The sequence below is a fragment of the Phacochoerus africanus genome, chromosome 9 (assembly GCF_016906955.1).
Source record: "Phacochoerus africanus isolate WHEZ1 chromosome 9, ROS_Pafr_v1, whole genome shotgun sequence".
NCBI classification, from domain to species: Eukaryota; Metazoa; Chordata; class Mammalia; order Artiodactyla; family Suidae; genus Phacochoerus; species Phacochoerus africanus.
Genome location: NC_062552.1, coordinates 16471187 through 16498849, shown reverse-complemented (window position 1 = coordinate 16498849; position 27663 = coordinate 16471187). Strand labels below are relative to the sequence as shown.

Here is a 27663-nt window from a genome sequence, read left to right as displayed (position 1 = left end):
GACCCTGTGTCAGGTCCTTAACCTTGTGAGCCATAACGGGAACTCCTCATTTGCTTCATTGCGAAGAGCAGTCAGGTGATGCAGTATGACCTGACCATCGCCGAACCCATTCCCAGCGTCTGTGTGACACGCACTCCTGCTCCCAGCACAGGGCTCACACGTGGTGGGCACTTTACACACAGTTGTTAATGAACGTATGTGACTCCATTTGAGCGAAGGGAAAAATACCTAATACTTGCTAGACTGAGCTCTACGTCACCTGAACTTCACAATTCTGTGGGGTTAAGGGGACAGCTTGCAATTTTATGCCCATTTCTCACAGATCAGAAGACTGAGGCTCAAGGAAGTGAACTGGTTTGGTGGTGAGAAGATTCATACGTAAAGTGCTTTGTGTCAAGTACTGTACAAATGCAAGTAATTCCAACGAAGATTCTAGCATGCCTCCATAAACGAAGGCGAAAGTAAAACTTGACATAGAATGGTATGCTAGTCTTTCCCGAATATGGTGTGCCTCCTAAAATTCGGAGTTGGTCTCACCTCTAAACTCCCGGCCATCAACAAGGGGGGTTCCTCCTTTGTCCCAGAACAGCAGGGCGAAATGCACTGTCCTTTGACCCGAGCTTTTCCAGACAGCCTGTCACTGGGCGTTCAACACAGAGCAGCAAGACACACAATGACCCTCCCGGCCAGGGTCCCTGGAGACACTGGCCTGGAGAATTAAAGCATAAAGAAATGGGGTTTGGTACAATCAGTAGTCTTTCAGGTTGACTTAATGTGGAAAGAAAACAGTATTAAACAATTATGCGGCACATGAGCCCTGTCTAAAACAGTGCCTAGTTGATCATTTTTACGGTTTAATAAAAATGTATTTGATTTCGTTTATCACAACTCTACCAGGAAAGAGAAACATCCAACACACAAAGGCAGTTGGCTCTAGCAAGACAACCGGCTTAAAAACAATAAAAGCCTGACAAATTCAAAAAACGAAATATCGCTTTCTAATTTAAATAACAGCAGTCCAATTTTGCGTAAAAACAAACACAAAGCTTTGGTGGGAGCTGTTAGACACCCTCATTTTTCTTCAACAGAAAAGTTAACAGACAAGCTTTCGGATGAAATGCTAATATTAAAGGTTGACATGGTGTCGTGGGACAGTCATCATTACACACTTGCTTTGATGACATGCATTAAGATAGGAAAAAAAAAAAACACACAAAACAAAAAAACAACCCCTACCAATTGAGAAACACTGAGAGAAAAGCAAACTTTTAGAAATTTATTACTCTGTGTGTTTTTACCTCCCAATTCAGGGTAGACTGACCTATACTTTTATTTTTGGTTCTATTTTTGATCTTCCAGCAAAAGTGTATTTTTAGCTTCTAAGGAATAAAATATGACTCAATGAAATATGAACTTGGAGATTTCTGTTTCACCATCTGAGAATAAGGATTAGGCCGAATCAGCAAATTAATTATGATCCCTACATTCTGAGCCTGATGGAGTGACTACTTGGCTACAGGCTGTACAGATCATGCGTTCTACTCTGGAACAAGGCAAATTAGATATTTATGCTTCTATTCCAAACAAAGCAGACATGCTGTCTGGCAGGATTTTTTTTTTTTTTCCTACACGAGTTAGAACTCTTGTAAGTAAAGCTTATGAGTTTTCTCATGTGGCACTTCAACCCTGCTACGCATAAACAATCTTTATGAGGGTCATACCGCTTCTGATTTAACAGTCGGTAAATGCGCTACTGCCATTACCATCTCTAACTTCTTGCAACAATTTTGTGAAAATAATGCTTTCTTGCTTTAATTTGCACACAAACTAGTTCATATTTATTCGTTAAGAATGCCTTGCTACAATTTGCCCTGCCCATTTCTCTGAAAGCATTCGATTTGTATTTTTGCCTATGCTTTGGTTCAAATGATCAATCCCACTGCTCATATCTGAATTTTCATATACCTGGCACGACAGTCCTCATATCCTTTTTTGTTTGTTTGTTTGTTTTAGGGCCACACCTGTGCCATATGGAGGTTCCCAGGCTAGGGGTTGAATCAGGGCTGTAGCTGCTGGCCTACTCTACAGCCACAGCAGTGCCAAATCCGAGCCTCCTCTGTGACCTACACCATAGCTCACAGCAAGGCAGGTTCCTTAACCCACTGAGCGAGGCCAGGGATTGAACCTGCAACCTCATGGTTCCTAGTTGGATTTGTTTCCACTGCGCCATGATAGGAACTCCAGGTGCTACCATCTTACCAGGACTCTAGGAACTCAGATGACCCTAATTCTCACCACTTGCCTGTGTCACAAGTTAACCACTTCCTTGCCAGGAGGGGAAGAAAGGAAGGGAAGAATCAGCAGGACAGTCTTGCTTGATCAGCGCCTAATTTGCAGTCTGGTGTGAAACAAACTCATCGCTGTACTGGGGTTGCCAAGATCACTGATGCTCAATTATCTGTGGTGAAGAATTGCTAAAATTTTTTTTTCCTTCCTTCCTTGCTTCCTTTCCAAAAAATATTTCAGATGTATTGGTAAGCAAAATTTACTTTAAAATTATTTTGTCAAATTCCTAAATGCTTACTCTAACTCCTATAGTTGGCTTGTTTGAGATCAACACGTTTGTGGACTGGCTGAATTTGAGGACCTGGCTTAGAACAGCGTTGGGATCCTTCTGCTTGCCTGTCCCACGCATGGGCTTAGGAGTTACTGGATGAATAAACTTGAGCTGGTCCCAGAGTAAGGACGATTTTCCATCCTTTCACCTGACCTTTTTTTCCCCTTCCCTTGCTAAGGTCTCCTCTCCATCCTCGATGCCAGTGTTTCCTCGCATGCCTCAAACCAAGGATCCTCCTCGTTATGAAAAGTACACAATTAACATTTGCTGAATGAACTCTTCCCTGCCTGAAACTCGCACTGATTGATTCACTCATTCAAAAAATTATTTCTGAAGTGCTCAGTATGTGTCAGGCCCTCAGTGAGATCCTGGGGCATCCAACTTAAGAAAAGTAGATTTCAGTCTAGTGAGAAAGACAGAAAGCAAACCCATAACCACCATTCTCTGAGGTAAATGTCACTGCAGAAGGAAGCAGAGGGTGCTCTGAAAGCACATAAAAGTGACACTCAGCCAAGGCCATAGCTTCTTAGAGGAGATGGTGCCTGAGCTGAGTCCTGATGGGTTAGAAGACATTCGTTAGAGGAGAAAGTAGGACAAGAGCAGAAGAAACAAAATCTGTGACGATAAGGAAGTAGACAGAGCTTGGCACGATTGAGAATCAAGTAGCTCAGTAAAGCTTAAACAGAGTGTAAGGTATAAGGTATAAGAGTATATGGTATACAAGAGTATAAGGTGGAGGTGATGAACATGAGCTTTCAATAGTAGGAAGGGCAAAAGTTGTAGGGAATCCAGTGGTTGTTAGTGATGGGCACTTAGAGGTACCATGAGCACCAGTGTTTGTAGTGAAGGACTCTGCTGTCAACACTCCAGGATGTTGAGCATCCCTGGCCCCTGGGCACCATCTGGGAAGAGCCATAGGTAATTGTTGGTTACCTCAGATCTCCACTAACTTGACGGCCAAGACACTGTCACAGAGTGACATCAACCCTGGTTGAGAACCCTGGCTTGACGCAGGACTTGGTCAAAGAGCAGACAAGTCCCTTAGGAAGATGCAAGGGTGCCCAACCGCCTGCGTTAAAGTGGTAGCCTAAGAGGGGTGTCCGAGGAAAACCACATCAGCCACGTCCAAGTTTTCCAAAGTCATATCAGAGTCATCTAGTGTTTGCACCTGGCCTCCAACCAGGGACTCAGTAAGTTACTTTACTATAAATTCTATTCCATTCAGCAAGTCCTACTTAGAACCTATTAAATGTCAACCACTAGCCTAGTTTCCTTTGAGGTATTTGAAAATGTAAGTCTTAGTCTCTACCCATGAGAAAGTCATAATCCAGTTGCTACGACATAATTAAGCAAACACACAGGCAGTATATAATCCGGTGCTTGACAGAGTATTATTCATATGTTTCATGGGAACATTTAAGTGGATTCCTCTTTACTCCTCCTTGATCTTTCAAATCTGACCACATCCTCTATCAGAAGAGTATGGTAAAGAGACAAGCAGAAAGTCAGCAGAGAGCGGAGATTCCCAACAGTTACCTACGACTCTTGCCAGTCTCTCTCTTACTAGGGATTTTGGAGAAAATACGACTTTAATTTATCCAAGAGAACCAAAGATATTCTTGCCTGTCCTAATAACTAACAAGATTTTCATACATTTTCCCCAAGTGACGATTTTAGGAAAAAGCACAATACTACTGATGCCACACTGAAGGGGGAAGAGATTTTTCTCTCCCTTCTCTAGCACTGTTACATCTTTCTTAGGAGGCTGACGACCAGAAATAACTGCCTTTAGGAGTTGTGCGGTGGCTGCCAGCCTGCCAGCCTTTCTCCCTCCCAGTTCTCCTCCTTGGTAACACTGCATTTTACTGGATTACATGGTCATAAAGTGTAACGGGCTTCCATCTGAAGGGAACAGTTTCCCGTGATTTGTGGATGTCATTGCTGGGTTCACAAGTTATCGAAAGTAACCTCTCAAAGGGGAAAAGGTCAATCTCAACGGATAATTTCCAGGGACACTATAATTGACCAGTTCCAGAAAGTCTGTCCGAAAATAAGAAGGTTCCTGAATAAAGGAGAATCAACAACGAGTAGCGAATATTTGGGCTGAAGTCTTGATCTCTTTTGTTTAACTGAAAACAGCCAGGGAGCTTCTCATATTGAGCCTTTTCAATAATTTATACCTGGTAATGGCTGTGTTTCTCACATCTTTTCCTGCAAGAGCCTTGACTGGGTATAACTGGAGACAGGGAGATGGAGGTGGAGCTTGGAAGCGATGAGAAGGTCAGGCTGAGGGGAAGCAGAGGAGATAACACGATAACAAGAAGAGACAAACTTCACTTCACAATCTTCTCCAGGACTGGGTCTGTCTTTGAATTGATGTATCAAAATGGGCTTGATGGAGCCAACCTGTGTTGTGCATCTGTTTTCATTACCATGTATTTTTTCCCAATGGCCTCAGAAAGGCGTGAGAAATAAAACATGAAAACACTTAATAATTCAGTATTTCCAAGTGTCTAGACTTCTGGGCATGTCAATTGTAATTGCTTAGGAGGAAGAGAAAGGAAATGGGTAAGAGAGTTTACGAGCACTCATGTACAATGAATCAGTTGGTTTTCAGACATCTATTTCTCACACACACAAAAAGAGATGCCGTGTTCCCCTAGTTTACTGATGACAAATGAGACGGTGAGATGGTTTAGGAAAGGCGCCTGAAATTTCACAGCTGGTAAAGGAGAAAAAAGCACATTCCAAGCCAGGTTCACTGGAACTGCATGTTCTTTCTCATATTCACCATGCTGCCCAGATGTTTTGGCAAATTTGGATTACCGAAACGTTAGAAATAAAATTACGTTCCTTAAAGGAAGGGCATTTTAAAAATGCTTTGGGTTGTGGTTGCCTGTGGTCGAAATGATAAAACGACGGTTTTCTCCAAACTCACACACACAGCCTGATCATGTTGGCTGTTATGGCTGCGCCACTGAATTTGTTTGGGAGCGTCATTTTCTTTTGCCTGACAAAACAGAAAGGGAAATGAACTATTTACTCAGACCTTTGAGGGTTAAGGGCAACAAGCATCAACTGAAATAAAAAATAAGGCCCTGGTGACACATATGAAAGTGAACCGTTTTATTAATGTTAAAAGGAGAAAGTGGAGGAAAGAATAAAACAGCAAGGATAAAACTGAAATGAGACTGAAAGGAGGAAAGAGGAAACTCCGAGTATGAGGTGTAGGTATCCTTACACAAAGCTGTTCTAGAAATGTTTATAAACAATAGATGTGCAGGGGAAAGTTGAGCAGCTGTGATACTAAGACCATCCACTCTTGGGAAAATTATGGACATCCTGGCCTATATGTTATTTGATTCTGACAAGCATCTTCTTATCCTGTCTAACATTTATATTAACTGAATAAGAGGCTTTCCTTTTATTATTTCATTTTCCTGCCATCAGAAAATAATGAGCTTGAGCAGCAATCATGTTGTCATTTTACCCTGTGAATAGGTTCTTTTAATGAACAATTCTAATGAAATTATCGCTTTGGAAAAGAAAAAAAATTCACATTTTTATATGCGTTTTACTAAAATCAACCCTAAATCACAAAAATAAAGACTCTTTCAAAAGATAAATACCTCCTCTATTTAGAGGGAGACTTTAGCCAATTTATCATTTCAAGGCTTTTTCATGCTTAAACTACTTTTTGAAAACAGGTAGCTTGAAAACAGGTAACAGGGTGTGAAAAAGAAAAGAAGAGTAGTTCCTTTCTTTTATATGATACTTTCGCCAATGAAAGTCAGGTACAGATTGTAAATACCTGAAATAACTCGTGACTAGTAATGCACAGGTTGGTCAACTATTATTAAAAATAAACAGCTTTTTTAGCAAGAACGGCATCTTCAACTTGAAACTACACACAGTTTCGGCATACTGGGTTCACTCTGAAATGTGGGATTCTAGAGAGCAAACGTTCTTTCCCTATTTGTAAATGCGATGAGTCCTGGGGACCCTGCGCTCACATTAATGCTGACACACTCTGCATAATGCATGGCCGCCCCACCCTCCCACTCCTCCCAGTGGAGTCTCCTGCTTTTATTTCCAATCAGTGTCCTTCCTCCATGCCTATGGATACATGAATAAGGGGCAGGGTGAGGGGATGGAGATGGCAGACCTGAGTCTGGACTATCAATAACCTTGGAGGCCCTGGGGAAGAGCAGAAGGGCAGATAATTTATTGTGGTAGAGGAGAGAGAGCTAGGAAGCAATTCCTCAGTAATATCGTTATGATGCGAGATAGAGTCAAAGCACACGAGAGTGTGAGAGTGCAGTGCCATTGAGCAAAAAGCACTGGCGAACTGTTTGACAGGTCTGGGCTAGGTTTTTCTGGTTACAACATAAGCCAGATGGGAAACCCAAAGAGGTGGTACGTTGGGACCATGATGCTCTAGGTGAGCTGGCACAGGGCCAGGACAGTTGAGATAAACCTCTGAATATGAGTTTTAAGGGAAAAAAATGTGGGCTGTTTTAGGCTCATAGGAGAAGGAGGAACAAACGTATCTGAATCAAACAATGAGTCTTGGTTCCCACAACTGTTTTCAGGTGTGGAGCTAGGGCTGCATTCCTGTTTCACATAATGCGGTTCCCTCAGCCTGTATTTACGGTTTGCTCGTAACACTATTACTAATAATACCGTCATTAATTACGGGGGGGGGGGTGTGAGGGGCATATGTATGACTGCTAGAACTGAAATTAGCTGCTCGTCTCTGTCTTCCCTGATGCACCATGTGAGATGCAAGGTCACACAATAAACACCCTCTGTTTCCGGTGCCTGGTGTACACGGACGGAATAAAGAGCAAGATTTACAAAATTCCATATAATGACTTCTGAGTGCCATTTATGATGCCGGCATCCGGGCAAGACTTTTAGTGCTTATAGATGTTAAAATCTGCCCTGTGATCCCAGGTTCAGGGTACAGAGGCATCTGATTTTACCTAAAGTCAAAGCAAACGTCACACACAGCCTTAAATGGAAGTTCTTTCCCCCTGATTTGGAGAACCGTACGCACGTCTGGCCGTCCTTCCGACAAACTGGCAGCATTAAAAAGTGCTTAAAATTCAATAATCAGTAAACGTTTATAGATTCATGGTAATGCCAAAACATAAGAGTGTAGCTTCGTTAAAATGGGACACATTTAAAAATCGCTTGTGTTCTAGTATTTACTCTTTGAAACAGGTTTATTTGGCATTCTGGGACTTCACTGCGTTTTGAATCAGTCTAACGACGACTTGTGAAGGAGGAGGAAGCTGTCTGGTCCGTAACTTGTCCATCTGTTCGTGCCCTCCCTCCTGCCTGGCCCTATCTCCAATAGAGAAGCGAAGCACTGGCCTTTGAAAGCTGTCTTTCTGGCACCGCCTTCCTGAACTAATGAAATGTTTTGCTCTGCAAGTCCTACCCGTTCAGTCCTATCTGAGCTCCAGGATGAACGTCCTTAATTTTAAAGACATACAGTCCAAGAGTTCAGATGTTGCTGGAAGAAGGAAATTAAATTATGTTGTACTTCACTGGCATATGGTCCTTTACAGGGGAAAAAAATAATAATTTTCAACCTCTGCTGTAAACTCTAGAGGGAATTTATACAAGAGGAGGAACTCAGGCCCCAGGAAACACAGGTATTCATCATTTCGCTGGTTCTTAAATTCACTGTGACATATAGGAGGGAGAAGGTATCACTGTGCAAGCTCTCGTGAATGTAACAGATGAGGCCCAGGCAAGTTTAATCAACACAAATGACAGCACATATATTTTTATAGCATTTGGAAGTTTATAACACCGGCGCATTATCCCATTTGACCCTCGCAAACGCTAAAGGTAGACGGAGCAGGAATGATCTCTATGTTCAAGATAGGAAATTAGGTTGGAGGTTATTAAAGCTCTTTCTTTTTTAGCTAAAAAGCTCACTAAGGCTATTATGTCTTAGAGGGAGGGTTAGTGTGGAAATAGGCCAGCCAGTTTCAATCCATTTTCAATACCATCCAGCTGGTCGAGTGGCACAGCCCACACATGACTCCTGCCTTCCCTTAGCAAACCCAGTGCCCGTCACAAATCACTAGGACGACATCAGTGTTCTCATGGTCATAGTTCTGTTTAATATAGATTTTCTACTCTCTAGCTTGTCAATGCAGTGTTCTTGGCGGTTGGATGTGTTTTTAAAAATCAATTAGTAGAATGAATTAAGCAATCATGGGATCTAAGTCATTGGGAGAAACAATTAAAAATAGCTTTAACATCAGAAATGGATGAGTTGAATATTTAATGTGACTGGTTTTACTCCTAAAAATGGTTTTTTCCAGCTTTATATGTAGTGTTAATATCGTAACCCTTTTGGAAGTCCATTTGGACCACATTTTTGATAGTTTCTCCTGGTATTGTGCATCGTGCTGAAGTGACAAATGAAACCTCCATGAAAGGACGTTTCAAATCTAGGTTGTGGTTTGCTTCTTTCTCAGCAAAAACCGTGATCATCAGCCTTGTGTCTTGTGTGTTCTTCCATGATTGATTCCTGCTACAGCGTGGTTTGTATTTTGCCTTCTGAAGCACACAAGCTTTAACCTTCACTCACGATCCAGGAGGGTAACTCAGTAAAATACATACTTTGAATTTAAGACACATATAAGATGTCACCACAGAGGAATATGGTGCAGTTAGGATAACATATAATTAATAAAACATGAAATGAGTTTTTATCAAGTTATGGTTTTAATTTGCTACCTCAAGAAAAATGCTCCAGCCGTCTTGTACAAGGTAACTTCCCAGGAGAATTTAAATCCTCTTTTACCCTCCCTTCCTCTGGAGACTGAAAGGATTATGATGAATGCACACTAAATCTCTCTCTGAACTGGGAGAGGTCCTTGCAAATTTCTAAAACTAAATTTAAGCCACTGAGAAGTATGATAGCCCTAAATCTGGAGCAGACTTTCTTTGACTTGAGAATTTCTATCCCGCCCTCCCCCTCTTTTTTTTTTTTTTTTTTTCCTGGACGTTATTACACAGCAGGAGACAGAGTGTGTCAAAAGTGGGCCCAGCCAGAGGCAGTACAAAAGAGCAGGGCCGCATACAACCCCAGCGACCCCAGCAAAAGGATGACCTACATTTGATGCAAGCAGTTCACACGAGAAAAAGCGGCTCTGTGTTGCAGCTTTGCGCTTAACCTGTATTTTAAGAGGCAGTTTAGATGTATAAAGTAAATATGGGGAAAATAAGTTTTACAGGCACACGCCACTCGACATTCACATGAGACAGCAGCACAACTATATATGTTCATGTAAATGCGCACATGGCCTTCTTTCTCTTAATTCCTCAATCTTCATAAACAAATGTACTAGTGGGAGGTGAGTACAAGTAAAACCAGCATTAATGGGTCGCATATTAATATTTATGTTTTACTATATAAAGACCTTGCATACATTATGACTCTGTTTTGCAAGCTGAATGAATAACTAATGTTACATTATGTATGGGTACATATTAAACAGACATGTCTACACTTTCTTAGTTCAGGATATGATTAATGCAGCCTATCAGAAGCCAGATGGTGCAGAACCAGAACCATCAATCAAAATGAAAAGACCACTGCATGCTCTCCACAATGAGGTTCTCACAAATGGAGATTCTGTTCACAGACCCTAACTGGTAATAGGCAGAAAACGCCAAGAACATAGCTGCACTGTCCCACTGGGATAAAAAGTCATAGCTCGGGCTTGGCTGGATAAAAGATCTGGCGCAGGAATTTGTCGCTGGAGCCTTGAGCATCAAAGCTGGGAAAACCCCAACAACCAAACAGTCTGCCCTTAAGATTTAAAAAAAAAAAAAAAAAAGACATTTAGAAGCTTTTTAATTATTTTAATACCGTTTGCACTGATGACAGTATCTGTCAAACAGTATCCATTTGCCATTTGATTTAGGATGGGACAGTGCCACGTAGTAACAAAGCAGCTGCCACTGTCTGCCTGACACGTGAGCTGGCATCTTGTTTCTCTTGCACAGGCTTTATTATAAATAACCCCAAATGCTTTCGTGTTACTCTGCAGCCTTTCTCCATGGATCTCTGGGAAACAATTTTAGTCTCTGTTAATGTTTAATACTAATGACTATTTTGGGGGGCAGGGAAAATAAGGAGAAAGGTGGTCGAAAGATGTTTCCTGTTCCTTTAATAGCTTTACATAAAAATAACTATAGAAACACAAGGTGCTTTGTCTTTGTAAATGGATCAAGTGTGCTTAGAAAATGTTAAATAATTCCCATGCGCTGTAGGGCGGAAAACAAAATTTTAAACAAATATATAGCCACTGAAATACCATCTCGGAATTCTAATTTTGTGGAGTTTGGGGAGGTAGACAGATGTGCAGGCAAGAAGAAAATTCCAGGAAATGTATACTTCTTCCAGAAGAGCTATGTGCAAAATGAGATACTTAAATGATACACTGAAAACCACAAATTTAAAAGGCTGAAGGAAACGAAAATATGTGGAAAACCTAAATGTATGATCTGAAGATATTTCTGCTTCGAGATAAAAATTGTTATGACCCTCAAAACTTGACATAGGAAATAATTTGGAAAGAGAACAGACTACTTTTACTTTTGTAGCAAGAATGAAAAAAGGAGTGGCTGTGCATATTTACATAAATAGACTTTAAGTAGAATGGTTGAGCTTAAGAGATTTTTTTTAATTTTTGGTATTTCTATCTTCATTATTTTGCTGTTTTAAAATAGGATGAACATCCTAACTTACGTAAAATTCTGTTACCATCTTTTCTCTAGTAATATGGTCGTTTTCCACCCTGTTATAAATTCTGTGTAAATAACATTAATCAGTTGGGTATTATTCCACTTCACATCTATATATTATGATTTATTTATACAATTAATTTCCTTCATGGTGGACATTTAAGTTTTCCCATCTCCCTCCTATTATTGATAATAATACAGTGAACATTTTTGTGAAGAGTGATATTTCTGTCTCAAGAAATACTTCCTTAGAATAGATTTTTAGAAGCTGAACTGCTGAGCTAAAAGATCTGAATGTTAAAGCTCTAAAATTTATATTCCCATCCAGCTTCTGGTAATCTCCATGAAAAAAATCTTTAGTAATTTTGTTGGTGAAAATGATACTTTACTGCAATTTTAATTTGTGTTTTAATTACCAGAGAGGTTAAGAAATTGCCCATGGCTAAACAACTACATTCCCCTTTTTTGGTCATATGATGTGTTAGAAAACGTATCACTCTTATCAATAAAAAGAATCACAAGGCACTCCTCCTTGGAATACTGAATTCGTCTAATTTCTTGAAAGTAGTTGAAATTCCTCGAAGTAATAAACTTTCAAGTTCATTTGTTTATTATGTAAGTATAAGCTAAATACTCCCTTAAATATTTAGTATTTTTCACTAATATGGACCTTGTATACATTATGACACTGTTTGGCAGCCTGAATTAGGAACTAAGTTAACATTATGTTATCGGTACAAATCAGACAGACAGGTCTACATTTTCTCAGTCCAGGTTAATTAATGCAATTAACATTACAGGTCTCCCTTGAAACTACTTCAAATCACTAAAAATTTAACATAAGTAACAAAACGCTCTGATCTGATCAAAAACATTTTAGAGGAGCAACCTAGCAGTTACTTTATTCTTTTCTTTTTTTCTTTTCTTTTCTTTTCTTTCTTTCTTTCTTTCTTTCTTTCTTTCTTTCTTTCTTTCTTTCTTTCTTTCTCTCTATCTCTCTCTCTCTTCTCTCTCTCTTCTCTCTCTCTCTCTCTCTTCTCTCTCTACTCTCTCATCCTCTCTCTCTCTCTCTCTCTCGTCTCTCTCTCTCTCTCATCTCTCTCTCTCTCTCTCATCCTCCTCCCTCCCTCCCCTCCCTCCCATCCCTCCGCCTCCCTCCTTCTTTCTTTTCTTTCTTTCTTTCTTTTGTCTTTTTAGGGCCATACCTGAGGCATATGGATGTTCCCAGGCTAGAGGTCTAATGGGAGCTGTAGCTGCCAGCCTATGTCACAGCTGCAGCAACGCCAGATCCAAGCTGCGTCTGCACCCTACGCCCGCAGCTCACGGCAATGCTGGATCCTTACTTTATTTTATTTTTCCAGTGTTAGGAATGTTAAAAGGCATTTCTCTTTCTCAGTAATAACTCCTTCCTATGAAATGCTACTCTGCTTTACTTCTGCCAAAATATGAATATTGGGTGGTTAGTCAAGTTCCTTTGGATTTACCTACGGTGGCCTTTTTGTTCTACGCATAACAACATGGACCTCACCAAAGTAAAGAAGATGCAGGGTATGAGAGAAAGTAGTTGTGATCCAAACATACAAGACCATACCACCAAAACGACCCAATAAGACAGTGGAAATTAAACAGATACAGAAACTGTACATCCTTCTAGATCTAGATGTAATTGAGATAAACACCCCCAAAGACAGGGTCTATCCTCAATCGGTAGTTCCAAAACTCAGGGATATTTATGTTTAAAGCAGATGATAGAGACAAAAAAAAAAAAATCAGATTTTGAAAAATCCAGAAGCATCCAAATTTTTCCATTCCAATCAAAGCCTTTTTAAAGGAAAGTAAAATTCACTTCTTTTATTCTTCTTGTAGAAACTGTATTATATAAAAGGTAGACAATTCAGACAGACAGATACATTATATTGGCATCACACTGAACACACTATTTTGTAACTGCTTTTTGAATTTTGGGACATCATAAACTGTACTGCTAAGCAGTCTTGGGAACATACTTCTTGTATTTCTTTACTTTTTGCTTTTTAGGGCTGCATATGGATGTTCCCAGGCTAGGGGTGGAATTGGAGATGCAGCTGTCAGTCTACGCCACAGCCATAGCAACACCAGATTGGAGCCGAGTCTGTGATCTACACTACACCTCACAGCAATGCTGGATCCTTAACCAGCTGAGTGAGGCCAGGGATGGAACCAGCATCCTCATGGATACTAGTTGGATTCGCTACCGCTGAGCCACAGTGGGAACTCCTAGAAATCCATGTTTAACTGAGCAAATCAAGTTCATATCAATCTCAACATTTTAACTTTGCTAAAATGTAGAGTTCACTAGAGCTGTGAATCCAGAATAAATGGAAATAAGGGAGCTTTTATTCTGTAGAATACAAATATTGAAAATCAATAATAGCTATAAACAAAAATAAACAACAATGTCCCCCAAACCCCAAACCACTTTGTGGTGAAGTCAAGCGCCTCTCAGACTAGGAGTCAGTAAATCTGACTTTAGCGTGTAGTTTTATTATTAATTAGCAAACTGCATGTGGAACTTAACTCCTGTGGGCCTTAGTTTCCATACCTAAATTAAAAAGAAAGAAAAAAGAAGGAACTGTATTAATTTGACCTTACAATTCCTCTCAATGTAATGATTCTAAATATATACCCTATTGCTTTGATTATTTAAGGGATAAAGATAAAAATCACCTATCACCAATATATTAGCATATAAAATAATCTAGGTAATCTTACTTTGGGTTACAACTATAGTTATCAGAAAAATTATCCTATTTTTTCCTCCCTTTTTTTGGGGGGAGGATGGTAAACTAGAGTTAGAATTTATTTATTTTTGTCTTTTCCAGGGCCGCACCCACGGCATATGGAGGTTCCCAGGCTAGGGGTCTAATCAGAGCTGCAGCCGCCGGCCTAGACCACAGCCACAGCCACACCAGATCCGGAACCCATTGAGTGGGGACAGGGATTGAACACGCAACCTCATGGTTCCTAGTCGGATTCGTTAACCACCGAGCCAGGAGGGGAACTCCTAGAGTTAGAATTTAAAGAGAGCATTCTGTTAAGACAATACTGTTTATACAAAGGAATGGCTGGATCACATCAACTAGGCTACAATATGCTAATAGGCCTACACACATCTAAACAGCATTCGAAGGCAGGTACCATGAGCACAAGTGTGAATTACGAGGTCTGCTTTGGGTTCACACATGTCAGTCAGCTTTTTGACCCTTCCCACCAGAGGCTTTTCACTGTTACGCTATCTTGGAATGTCTCAGTGCTATTCTAAAATGACGTGTTTAAAAAAATAACATGTAACAGAAAAAGTTAATAAGCTCACAGAGAGAACCAGAACATTTTTACTTTTCTCCTTCAGATTTCCAGCTGGTTAGATTTTTTTCTAGTTGAAGGACACTGCTGCTATTTTCTAGTATCCGATCACATGCATGCTTTAATTGTAATAAAATTACTACCTTGCTGCCGATATTGTTTTACAGGTATCTAATTACAGCAATACATGTTAACTGATGGGATTTGTAATAATAATTATTATAACATCTAACATTTTAGTAAGCACAACATTCAGAGCACTGTACAAATCTCGACACAAATGCTTTTTTGTACTCCTTATGATAACCCCATGGGGGAGGTATTATTTTTTTTTAATCTCCATTTTAGAGATGAGAAAGCTGAGGCTCAAGAGAAGTTTAGCAAACCTGCGATGTTACAGCTAATAAATGGCCTATTAAAACACAGGCCACAGAGTTCCCGTCGTGGCTCAGTGGTTAATGAATCCGGGTTCGATCCCTGGCCTTGCTCAGTGGGTTAAGGATCTGGCGTTGCCGTGAGCTGTGGTGTAGCTTGCAGACGCGGCTCGGATCCTGCATTGCTGTGGCTCTGGCGGTAGGCTGGTGGCTACAGCTCTGATTCGACCCCTAGCCTGGGAATCTCCATATGCCACGGGAGCGGCCCTAGAAAAGGCAAAAAGACAAAAAAAAAAAAAAAAAACCCACGCAGGCCACAGTGCTTCTTTATTGAAAACTGTCCAAAATAGTTTCAAAGCTTATTGGGTTTCGTAAATATTATGGGACAATGATCCGCTGTGCTCTTGAATGCCCCTTAACAGAAAGATTGATGGGATATATTCTATGCAGAGATTTGCCCTAAGAAAAGGTTGTCACTCCTCTTGAATAATAGACTTTCTGTTATTACAAAATGAAAGCTGTGCATTTAGCTGTTTATATGCTGCCTTTGCTTCCCAGAAGCCCAGGCTTTTCATCTCAACTGTACGAATGACTAAGATTTTGTGGGTAAACAACACAGCTCTTCTTATTTTGTCCTAAAATATATTATGTATTTTTTATATAAGCCACTCTGAGGCTCTAGACAAAGCCAAAAAGAATAACAAAGTTATAAATAACGAAGGCAAAGAGTTGGTAAAATAGAATTACATTTTAATGACAACGATATTTTCTTTGGCCAGGTAAATGCAACCTGATGAAGTAGTAAAATAAATAACAATTTATTTTTATTATATATTTTAACATATATCATCTCATTTGCTACAATAACTGTGAGATAAATAAGACAGGTATTACTTTTTTTTTTTTTTTTTGCTTTTTAGGGCTGCACCTGCAGCACATGGAGGTTCCCAGGTTCCCAGGTTAGAGGCAAATCAGAGCTACAGCTGCCAGCCTACACCACAGCCACAGCAACACCAGATCCTTAACCCACTGAGCAAGGCCAGGGATGGAACCCGAAGCCTCATGGTTCCTAGTCGGATTTGTTTCCACTGTGCCACGACGGAACTCTGACAGATATTTCTTATATCTGCATCTAGCAAATAACAAAATTATCAGACAAAATAACTTAATCCAAAGTCAAGTGACAAAACACAGATTCAAAGTCAGTCTCTTAGACTCTCTTACACCATACTCCTAATATTTAGTGGAGTAATTTTATTATTTGTAAATAAATTTAAACTCAGAAATCAGTGACAGAGAGTGACTTCTTATATTACTTATAAAAATAGAAATATAACCATTTTTTTGCATTTACTTCACTAGAAAATCAAAATGGCCCAACATGACCCAGCAATGTTACTGTATCTACACGTATGACACTTCGAATTAAACACACATTGCTCAAATGTTGATGACCTCCTTAGAAAGAGACAGTATTATGATAATTTGCACGACTGAAGATTTGTCGTCTGCCCTTTGCTCTGGTCACCCTTCATTCTGCAGGGAATCCACTGCCCCCTTCCTCTCTCATGCTGTAGCCAATGTGGTCTGAGTGGGTCCAACTCCTAGGGTGGGAACCCTGAATGGTTTAGGTCAGTAAACACACTCCTAACTCAGGGAAGTGCACACAACTCAAATCAATCAGGGTTGGCTGGATTTTCCAGGACAGTGGCCTTCTCTCTTCTTTTTATCTGGTAGTATGAAGAGTAAGTAGTGGGGCTGCAGGAACCACTATGCCACCTCCAAGGAGGTGAGCTTGAGAATGGCTCATATACCAAACACTGCTGAGTGACACAGCAAAGCCTATGACCAGGAAATCCATTTGAGTCCTGAATCAAAGACTTGCTTAATGCAAAATCTACCTTGACAGTTCAATTAAGGAAGCCAATAAATTATACATATAAATTGTCTCTTTGTTTAAGTCAGCATGAGTGGAGTTATTCACAACATTCCTTTAAATAAAATATCCATTAGGATCCTTAGGGATATGTCACATTAGCAGATTAAGTACAATGTGGGTAAAACTAGAAATCCAAAATGGTAGACTTGGGTCTTCTCTTTCAGCAATATAAACAGAAGACCAACTCAAGAGAGGGCGGTGTTTGTATGTGTGTATGCATAGGAAGGGGTGAGCCAAGGGGACTAAGAAAAGTGATAAAGGTTTAGGATAAGTGCCAGGAACAATGGGAAAGGGAGCTGACTGCAGATGCCCAAGAGGATTAGGGTTGAAGGCTCAGCTGAGATGGGAACACAAAACATTATGACGAAGCCTATTAACATAATTTGCTCATTTACAACATTTGCAGGCAATGCAACACACACATACACGCAGTTGTTCAGGCATGTGAGACTCAAGCATCAGTGTATTTTACGGCACCCTGGTTGATTCTCATGTGCCATCAACTTGGCGATCATCTGGCGTGGAAAGGGTGTCCCATCACGAGGGGCTTGCACACTCATCAGACAGCCACAGCAGAAAGTGCACCCTGCTTCAAACCACTCTTCTTAATTTTATACAAATACAATATAACCGGGATCAGAAAAGATACTTTTAAATATGAGATACAGAAATCCAATGGACCTATTGCTTGTCCACATAGTTTCAAATTTCCTTGTGTGCAGAGAATACAGAAGATGCTTCAGAGACATATGTTCAAGAGTTTGAGACAATCAGACCTTGAAAAAAAACATGATGCCTATCCCTTAAAGGAACATTTATTGAACATCTTCTATGTGTTAGTCAGCACGAGTCTTTCAGGGCCCCAGACTGCAGAGACACAATCTCTGTCCTCAGAAAGATCATAGCCATCCAGGGGAGACAGGTGGACAATGAAGTTGAGGAAGCACATGAAAGGGACACCTAACCCTGGTGCAGGCAGAGGTGAAGGAAGACAGGGATGGCTTCCCAGAGGAAACATGACTGCATCTGAGTTCCGATGAGGAAAGATGAAACCAGTAAGTGAAATTGTAACAGTAGCTTCTAGAAAGAAATATAGGCTGAATAGAGACTGGAGAACAGAGAGTGTGTGGAGTATCTGGGAAAGGCATATAATTTCATAGGGCGAGAGTAGGAAGTAAAAGAGAAGGGAGCTACTAGCCAGAAAGAGCCTTAGGTATCACATCAGGGCTTTATTCTCTAAGTGACTGAGGGCTGTGGACGTATTTCATGCCGGGGATTAACGCAGTGAGAATCGTATTTCATGAATACCTCCATCATAGCAGTAAGTGAATGGACGGGGGCTTGGGAGCACCATGAGAGTGGAAGTACAGACATCAATTCACGTGGAAAGAGCCAGGAGAGAACTGCCAAAGGCCCGCATGAAGGTGATGAGGTTAAATCTAGATAAATCACAGGAGTAGATGTGGAAACATTTTGACCCATCAAAAGTAGCGGAATTTTGACCAAAGGGGGAGGAATCCAGGATGACACCCTGGTCTGTGGCTTAGGAGCTGGAAGGGTGTGTTGACATTCCCCAAGGTGGTAAGCACACAGAGCAGGTGTGTTGAGGTGGAGTAGAGAGAGGGGGTGCGTTTAGTCCCGCATGGAATGGGGTTTAGGGCTGATTCAGAAGGAAATGCCATGGAGCCTGCTGTGTGTGTGCCTGGCATGCATCGGAGCAGCCACGGGCGCTCGAGGAACAGATACTGTTGTGAATAGGCAATGGCTTCGTCAAAGACCCCAGATGAGGAAAAGCCTGGAGGGAGAGACCAGGGAGGTGAGGAGAAATCCTGGCAGAGATCAACACACTAATAGGCACATTTACACTCTTAACCTATTAACTGAATGTCAGAGAAGTGCTTTGCAATCCTTAAAGGGAAGTTTGAAAATACATGTCTGCTACATATTCAAAATTCATCATTATGAATACTTAAATTGAAAAAGATTTCTCATCCATGAGTTAAAACCACTTGTCTTATTTAAAAACAGTACATTTGTATGTTACAATGGAAGTGAAAACTGGTGAATGTTTAAACGTGTCGGGTCCAGAACGCAAGCGGGAAGTTTCTCATCAGGCAGAGAGGCATCACTGATGGACCTGAAGTGTGAGCGCAGATTTTTAGTGAGAGCTTGGCGGCACTTGCCACCTGTTGTTCTAAGCCTCGCTGCGCATTGTGACAGAATTTCAGCAGGGAATATTAGGTTTGCCTCAATTTTTCAGAGCAACCTTTCGGGTTTTGATCATATCTTCTTCAAGTGAGTGAGAGATAAGTGACTAGAAAGTCAGATAAACACATTGGCAATTGGGCTCTGATAAAAGGGGGACTTTCTAACACATGGGCGTGACCTTTATCCACACCAAGACGATGCTCATACAAGGGCAAGAGCGCCTACTGCCTTCCACAGAGGCCTGACAGCACGGCCCTGCTCCACTGATTTAATAGATAGCTGAGTTTTCAACGAGACTCTGACTCAAACACCCTCAACCAAGTTTAAGGAAAAAATATCCACGTGGGTTTGATCCCCGGCCCAGGAACTTCTGCATGCTGTGAGCAAGGCCAAAAAATAAATAAATAAATAAAATAAAAAAATTAACTCGTTTAAGGAGTTCCCTGGTGTTACTGCTATACTCAGGTCACTGCTGTGGTGTGGGTTTGATACCTGGTCTGGAACTCCTCTGTGCCACAGGCAGGGCCGAAAGTAAAAGTAAATCCACATTTAATTTCTGAGTGTACCTGAAGCCATTCAAAGCATTCTAAGGCCACCTGTAAGGTGGGAAAATAATGTTACCCAGAAATGGGCTATTTGTGGAGAATTAAGTTATCCCAACTGATCTCGACATTAGCCAGAGCTTATATTCTAGGCACACCATGCATGCGTCTCCGTCTACATATTTTTATACAAACACCTCCCACAAAGTTATAAAACACACACACCTGAAGTCTGTATTTCATGTCTCTTTTTAAAATAACCACATCCATGTTACATTTTAAACTCTCAAAAGATTCCAAACAGAGAGACCTACCCCACATGGAAATATCCAAATACCTATCATCAAATAAAGTCTACGGAATCAAACAATATAAAGTGGGAAAATACAAAAATCCAAAAAGAAGAGCACAAAGGATACACACACACATACACACGTTGTAGAGTAATGAAGAATTTCCTGAAGTCCGTATACTTAAAGCCAGAAAGAAAAAGGGAAAAAACTTCTCATATGAGTTCACATTCAGTTAAAAGCAATGATGAGATTTGACAATAAAAGGGTTTTATCTCTGTATTCTTTCTGTAATGGATATATTGCAGAGCAACAGTTCAACACTAGCTCGAGTGTAAAAACAGTGTGGAGTGTTTACACCCTGTATCTATGAGTTCTGCGTTCATGGATTCAATCAACCCTGGATCAAAATATTTGCGGGGAAAAATACCACAAAGTTCCAAAGAGCAAAACTTGAATGTGCCCTGCTCTAGCAACTATATACCTAGAATTTATACTGCATTAGGTATTATAAGTAACCCAGAGATGATTTAACATATACAGAAGAATGCATGTAGGTTATGTGCAAATAGAACACCATTTTATTTAAGGGACCTGAGCATCTGTGAATTTCGGTACCCTTGGGCAAGAGGGCTGTCCTGGAACCAATTCCCTATGGAAATGAAGGATGACTATATTTTGACAATGCAAACTCTGAAATGTAGGACTTATACAAGCTTTATGAAATTCTTATTAGGATCCTGTACAAACTGTAAAAAACATACTTTGACTATTGTTTGGAAAGAAAAATTTATACCAACAGTATTCTGAAGAATCCTTTCTATTCAAGGTTTTTGGCTTCATAAATACAGGTTTTTAAATGTTTACACTGAGCTCCACAGGGCTCTGTTACTTCTGAAACTACAGAATGTGCTTTTTGATAAGGTCTAGAAGTTGGGGTGACTATAGGGGTGGGGAGAGAAGCCTTCACAGAACCCTGAGATCCACAACCCCTGCGGTCGCTACTTAGGTCAAATTAAGATTGCTGTGTATATGTCTACCAAAGTCTTTGAGGGGGCTCACATACTTATAGAGCACTAACCATAGGCCAATATTATTTCAGGTGGTTGAGAAAACAGCCTTGAGCAAAACTGATAAAAAAAATCCCTGCTTACATACTAATAGTGAATTTTGCATTAATAATAAAAATAATAGCCATAGTTATCTATTGAGAAGGTACTATGTGCTCAGTACTAGTGGTGGAGCTGACATTTTAGTAACTATGATTTTACTGCAAGAATAATAATAGCCATTTGCTGAGAACTTAGTAAGGTGCCTGCTGGGTGCTACTCTGGATGCTTTTCACGTCATCCTTCAGACAACGCCATGAGGCAAATTTCATTGATTCTAAAATGCACCTCTCTCCTTTACAGTTCAGCATTTCTCAGTTTGAGATGCATCTTCTAAAGCGTGGCATCTCACTATTATAATAGCCAGTGTTTTTTTTTTTTCATTTCTCGGTGTTACACAGGATGAGTAGTAAGGCTTATAAGAGTGTTTTAGAGACCATGAAATACAGTGTTGTTTGCACAGCAGAAAACGGGGGTAAAGAAAACTTTGATATCTTGGCAAGAGCATAGAGCTGGTATGGATAAGAGTCAGAATTTAAAGTTTTAAATGTGGAGGTAGCTGCAGCACAGCGAAGACTGAACTATTCTACTTTTGTGGCTATCCCTGACAACAGAGTGGCTACACCCAAAAGAGAAATACAAATTAAAATTGTAATAAGATACCACTTTTTTCTCTAACAGGAAAGGATTTAAAAAGTTAGTTGACATAATATTGGAGTTCCCACTGTGGCGCAGCAGAAACGCATCTGACTAGGAACCATGAGGTTGTGGATCCGATCCCTGGCCTTGCTCAGTGGGTTCAGGATCCGGCGCTGCCATGAGCTGTGGTGTAGGTCACAGACGTGGCTCAGCTCTGGTCTTGCTGTGGCTGTGGGGTAGGCCGACAGCTACAGCTCCAATTAGACCCCTAGCCTGGGAACTTCCATGTGCCGCATATGCGGCCCTAAAAAGGAAAATACGTGGGGAGGGGTGTGGGGAAACAACCCTGTTTTACCTTGTCGATGACAACACACATTGCAACATCTTGTCTGGTGGGGATCTGGCAATTCCTACCATGATTTAAAACGCACACACCTATGATCCAGTCATTCTACTTCTAGAAATTTATCCTACAGTTAATATTTCTACATGCATGAGATGACATGTTTGTGAGCTGATGCACTGCACCAGTGCCTGTAAGACCAAAAGACCAGAGGCCACCCAAACACCCATCTGTAAGAGTCTAGTTAAACAAATACAGTAACATCTGGAGTAGAATATATACATCTTTTTTTTTTTTTTTTTTCTTAAAGGAACAAGGCAGCTCTTTTGGAACTGGTTAAAATTATCTCCAAGGGAGTTCCCGTTGTGGTGCAGTGGAAACAAATCCAAGTAGGAACCATGAGGTTGCGGGTCGATCCCTGGCCTCGCTCAGCATTGCCATGAGCTGTGGTATAGGTCACAGATGCGATTTGGATCTGGTGCTGCTGTGGCTGTGGTGTAGGCCCTGATTTGACCCCTAGCCTGGGAGCCTCCATATGCCGCCGGTGCGGCCCTAAAGAGACAAAAGACCAAAAAAAAAAAAAATTATCTCCAAGATCCACTGTAAAAAGAAAAATGTACATTAACATCTGAATACAAAAGAGTATACAACACATATGCAGGTAAGTGCCTTTATAGGCAGAAAACAACTCTAGAAGTAGACATACAAAACCCAAAGCAGTGGTTGCCTCTGGAGGGAAACAGGGATTGCTAAGGCAGGATTAGGAGGGAGACTTTCTCTGAATATGGTATTAAATGCCCCTATTAAAATCAAGAACAAACTTACTACATCCTCTCAAAGCTGTGGTCATTACCACTGGAACATTTCAACTGTGCAGTGACATGGACAGAGCACCAAACTGAGAATAAAAGGGCTGGGTTTTAACTCCGTATTTGCTGTGGGAAAATGGATAAGTGCTTTGTGGAGTTATGGTGCGCAGATCAAAAGAAGACTAAAATAACTTCATGTATACAACACATTAAATTCTAGTCCATCATTTAGGATTTTCCCCTGAAAAGGGGAAAAAAAGACAAATAAGATATGATCTTTGTCCTGCAGATATTCACAGTGTAACAGGAGGAAATAATTATATCAACAACAAACACATAATGGAGCAAAATAATTTTAATGCAATGTTTATTACCACCCTCCCCCCAATTGCTCCACTGGATTATAAACTCCAAGCAGGAACACACTAGAAGGTAAAAGGCAAAAACATCTAAGAAATTGTGTGCAGAGATGCAAAAATTCAGTGGAATAGTTAGAAAATATGAGTACACAGAATGAATAGGGGAAGAAATCATCTCCCAGGGTGAGAGACACACTGGAAAATACTGGAAACAGTACACACGTCTTACGGGGATGCAGAGGGAGCCAGACTGTAAAATCCATCATTATTTTAAATTAAATTAGAAAACGAAAGTGTGGATAAGAAACAAAAGGTGAGGAATACAGACAAACAAGGACCTTTAAAATTACCTCTCTCCAAAAAAAAAAAGGCCTAAATTGAACTAGAGATTTCTTCTGTATGCATTATTATACGCTGGATTACTATACTTTGCAGTAACTAAAAATGGAATCTTTTCCTTTCTCACTCATGTGTGTACCATATAATGACAGAGCTAAATTAAAAAGAACTGGAGTTTTTAAAACTTCTTTATTTTTACTTGACACGTGCATTTAAAATGTCTCTAGAATTCTGAAAAGCACACAAAGGTTGAAAGCGTTGAATAATGGAAAATACTAACAATCACTGGAAAAAGCGGGTTAACTTATTTTCTTCCCAGATGCTAAAGCTCTTCTAGTTTTCCAATTTCAGGAGGAGACTGTTAATGCATACATTAAAAAGGCGCCAGAGATGCGGACTATAATTACGTCTTAACCTTGCACCAAAACTTGAGGGAGAATGAATTATTGGCCCATGGAAATACTTGCATTTCACTATTCTTTGTCAAGAGAATTCTGGAAATTATGCAAGTCAGAATCTGTATTAAGGGCTGGTGATCATAGGTGAGTGGTACTGGGGCCCTTCAGCTGCTGTTAATAATGTGCTGAGGAAGACACAGGCCAGGCCTGGGGAGGCAATTCTATAAACAGCATCAACCCACACTCCACCAATCAAAGGACTCTCAACAGTCTTAAAACTTGAGCAGCAGAGCTAGAGATGAAAAAAAAAAAAAAATCAGAAATAGCTTCCTCATTTCTCTAGTGGATACTGCCATTACTTGCTTTAAGCATCATTAGCATTAATGCTCCTTAGTACATCTCAATAAATATAACTTCAGCTACAAAGAAGTCATTAATATATTTTATGACAAAATGTATCGCTGAGAAACAAAGTGTATTTTTCAGGGAGGATATGAAAATTCTTCCTTGATTAAACTATGGGCACTTTTTTTTTTTTTTTTTTTTCTCCAGCCATGCCTGAAGCATGTGGAAGTTCCTGGGCCAGGGTCTGAACCCACGACACAGCAGTAGCCTGAAGAACAGCAGTGACAACATGAGATCCTTAAACATTAGGCCACCAGGGAATTCTAAAAGTATGGGCCCTTTTTTTTTTTTTTGCTTTTTAGGGCCACACTCACAACATATGGAAGTTCCCAGGCTAGGGGTTGAACTGGAACTACAGCTGCCAGCCACAGTAATGTCAGATCTGAGCCGCATCTGCAACCTACACCCCAGCTCACGGAGTGAGCAACCTACACCCCAAATACTGATGATAGAAGACCAGCATGGGAGTGACAGAACCCACTGAGTGAGGCCAGGGATTGAACCCATAGCCTCATGGATCCTAATCGGTTTGTTACCATTTAAGCCATGACAGGAATTCCCTCGGCACTTCTTAATTTAACTTTGTGTGTTTGACGCAATCTTCCCAATAGGTTTCCCAGGTTAAAATACTGTCATAAGATCTTAGAGAACAAAAGCTAAATGAGTAACTTCTTTTATATTCTTTTTTTTTTTTTTCTTTTTTAATGGCCGCAACCATGGCATATGGAAGTTTCAAAGCCAGGGGTCAAATCCAAAGCCTCAGCTGCGATCTATACCTCAGCTGTCAACACCGGATCCTTAACCCACTGCACCAGGCCAGGGGTAGAACCCTTGGCACCACAGAGACAATGTGGGATCCTTAACCCACTGGGCCACAGGGGTGACTCTCATCTTAATTTAAAGTAGTAAATATTTGAACATTTATATCTGAAACAGGTGTCAGCCTTTGACAGCAAGGCCCGGCGCATTATATAAGGATGGGATTAGGAATAGGAAAAAACTTTCTTATATCTTTCATATTACACATAGGGGAGGTTTCAAAATCATTTTTTATTTAATTCCATTTTGGATATTCTTTTCCTTTTTATCTTTCAATCTCAATTTGCCAAAGTGAAAAGTGTAATGTACATGCAATGGAGGTTGCCAGATAAAAACAAAATACCTACTTATACATGAATTTCAGAGAAATAAGTTTTTAGTATAAGTCCCACCTATTGCATGGGAGGTACTTATACTAAAAAAAAAAAAAATACTCATTGTTCACGTGAGGCTCAAATTTAATTGTGAGTCCTGTATTTTTATTTGGTAATTGGCAATCCGACATTCAACAGGTCTAATATATCAAGCAGAGGTGTGCTGACCAAGTTTGTTGTTGGGGAAGGCTGGTAAAAGGGGGTGCCCATTAGTGGTGAGACACAAAAAGGGTTGGGGCAGGGTGCCTCTCAAGAAGGAAAGAGAATGTTGATACATTTTAACTGTGTGCAAATACTGATGATAGAAAACCAGCATGGGAGGGACAGGTGGAGCAGCTGGAGCCAAGCAGCCCATGGATGAGTTAGATGCACATCCTTCAGCTGGTGGTTCACCACAGTTCCTCTTCCCACCTCTGCTGGTTTCTGTCTCATGCCAGTGAATTCTGTAGTGGCAGGGTACCATCAATGATGGTAGCAACTAAGATACTTTAGGGTCTGATAAACAATTTAAAATACAGTAACTGCCATATCCATGTAGATATATATATATATATTTTTTGTCTTTTGTTGTTGTTGTTGCTATTTCTTGGGCCGCTCCCGCAGCATATGGAGGTTCCCAGGCTAGGGGTCGAATCGGAGCTGTAGCCACCGGCCCACGCCAGAGCCACAGCAACACGGGATCCGAGCCGTGTCTGCAACCTACACCACAGCTCACGGCAATGCCGGATCGTTAACCCACTGAGCAAGGGCAGGGACCGAACCCACAACCTCATGGTTCCTAGTCGGATTCGTTAACCACTGCGCCACGACGGGAACTCCCCATGTAGATATTTTTTATTTTTCAATTGAGGTGTAACTGAAATACATGATGTTAGTTTCAAGTATAGAAATAATGATTTGGAGTTGCCGTTGTGGCTCAGTGGTTAACAAATTCGACTAGGAACCATGAGGTTGCGGGTTCGATCCCTGGTCTTGCTCGGTGGGTTAAGGATCCGGCGTTGCCGTGAGCTGTGGTGTAGGTTGCAGACGCGGCTCGGATCCCACGTTTCTGTGGCTCTGGTGTAGGCCGGTGGCTACAGCTCCGATTAGACCCCTAGCCTGAGAACCTCCACATGCTGCAGGAGCAGCCCAAGAAATGGCAAAAAGACAAAAAAAAAAAAAAAAAAGAGAGAGATTCAATATCTGCATAAATTGGAAAATGATCACAATGGGTCCAGTTAACATATGTTACCATACACACAAGATTTTTGTTCTTTTAATGAGAATGCTTAAGGTGTACTCTTTCAGCATCTTTCAAGGACACAATACAACATTATTAACTATAGTTGCCAAGCTGGACACTGAATCTCCATGACTTAATTTATTTTATAACTGGAAATTAGTATCTTTTGGCTCCCTTTCCTCATTTCTCCCAGCCCCACCTCCTGCCTCTGGAAATGACCAATCTGTTTTTCATATCTATGAGCCTGTTTTGTTTTAGATTCCACATTTAAGTAAGATCATGTGGTGTTTGTCTTTCTCTGCCTGACTTATTTCACTTAGCATAATGCCCTCGAGATCCATTCACCATATTGCAATGGTAAGACTTCCTTGTTATGGCTAAATAATACTCCGTGTATATCTATACACACACACCTCATTTTCCACGTCCATTCATCTATCACTGAACACTCAGTTGTTTCCATGTCTTGGCTATTGTAAATAATGCTGCAATGAACAAGGGGTGTACATATCTTGTTGAGTTAGTGTTTTCATTATCTTTGGATAAGCACTCAGAAGTGAAATTGTTGGATCATATGGTAGTTCTATTTTTAATTTTGTGAGGAACCGTCATACTATTTTCCATAGTGGCTGTATCAGCTGACATTCCCAGTTCTTTTTCTCCATATCCTCGCACTTGGTATTTCTTGCCTTTTGAGAATAGCCTTTTGAACAGGTGTGAGGTGATATCATGTGCTTTGATTTGCATTTCCCTGATG

General features: G+C 40.6%; 1 protein-coding gene across 8 annotated transcripts in view; it reads right to left on the bottom strand.

Moving 5' to 3' along the window:
• Positions 1–27663, bottom strand: part of CDKAL1 (CDK5 regulatory subunit associated protein 1 like 1) — a 654131-nt gene that overhangs the window by 90844 nt on the left and 535624 nt on the right. The window contains exon 14 of one of the 8 annotated variants that reach the window (XM_047795489.1): positions 487–709. The exons of the other annotated variants lie outside the window; for them this stretch is intronic. Within the exon in view, the coding sequence (XP_047651445.1) occupies positions 638–709 (72 nt within the window). The 3' untranslated portion in view covers positions 487–637. Of the gene's footprint in view, positions 1–486; positions 710–27663 lie in introns of those variants that run through there. 8 annotated transcript variants of the gene reach the window in all.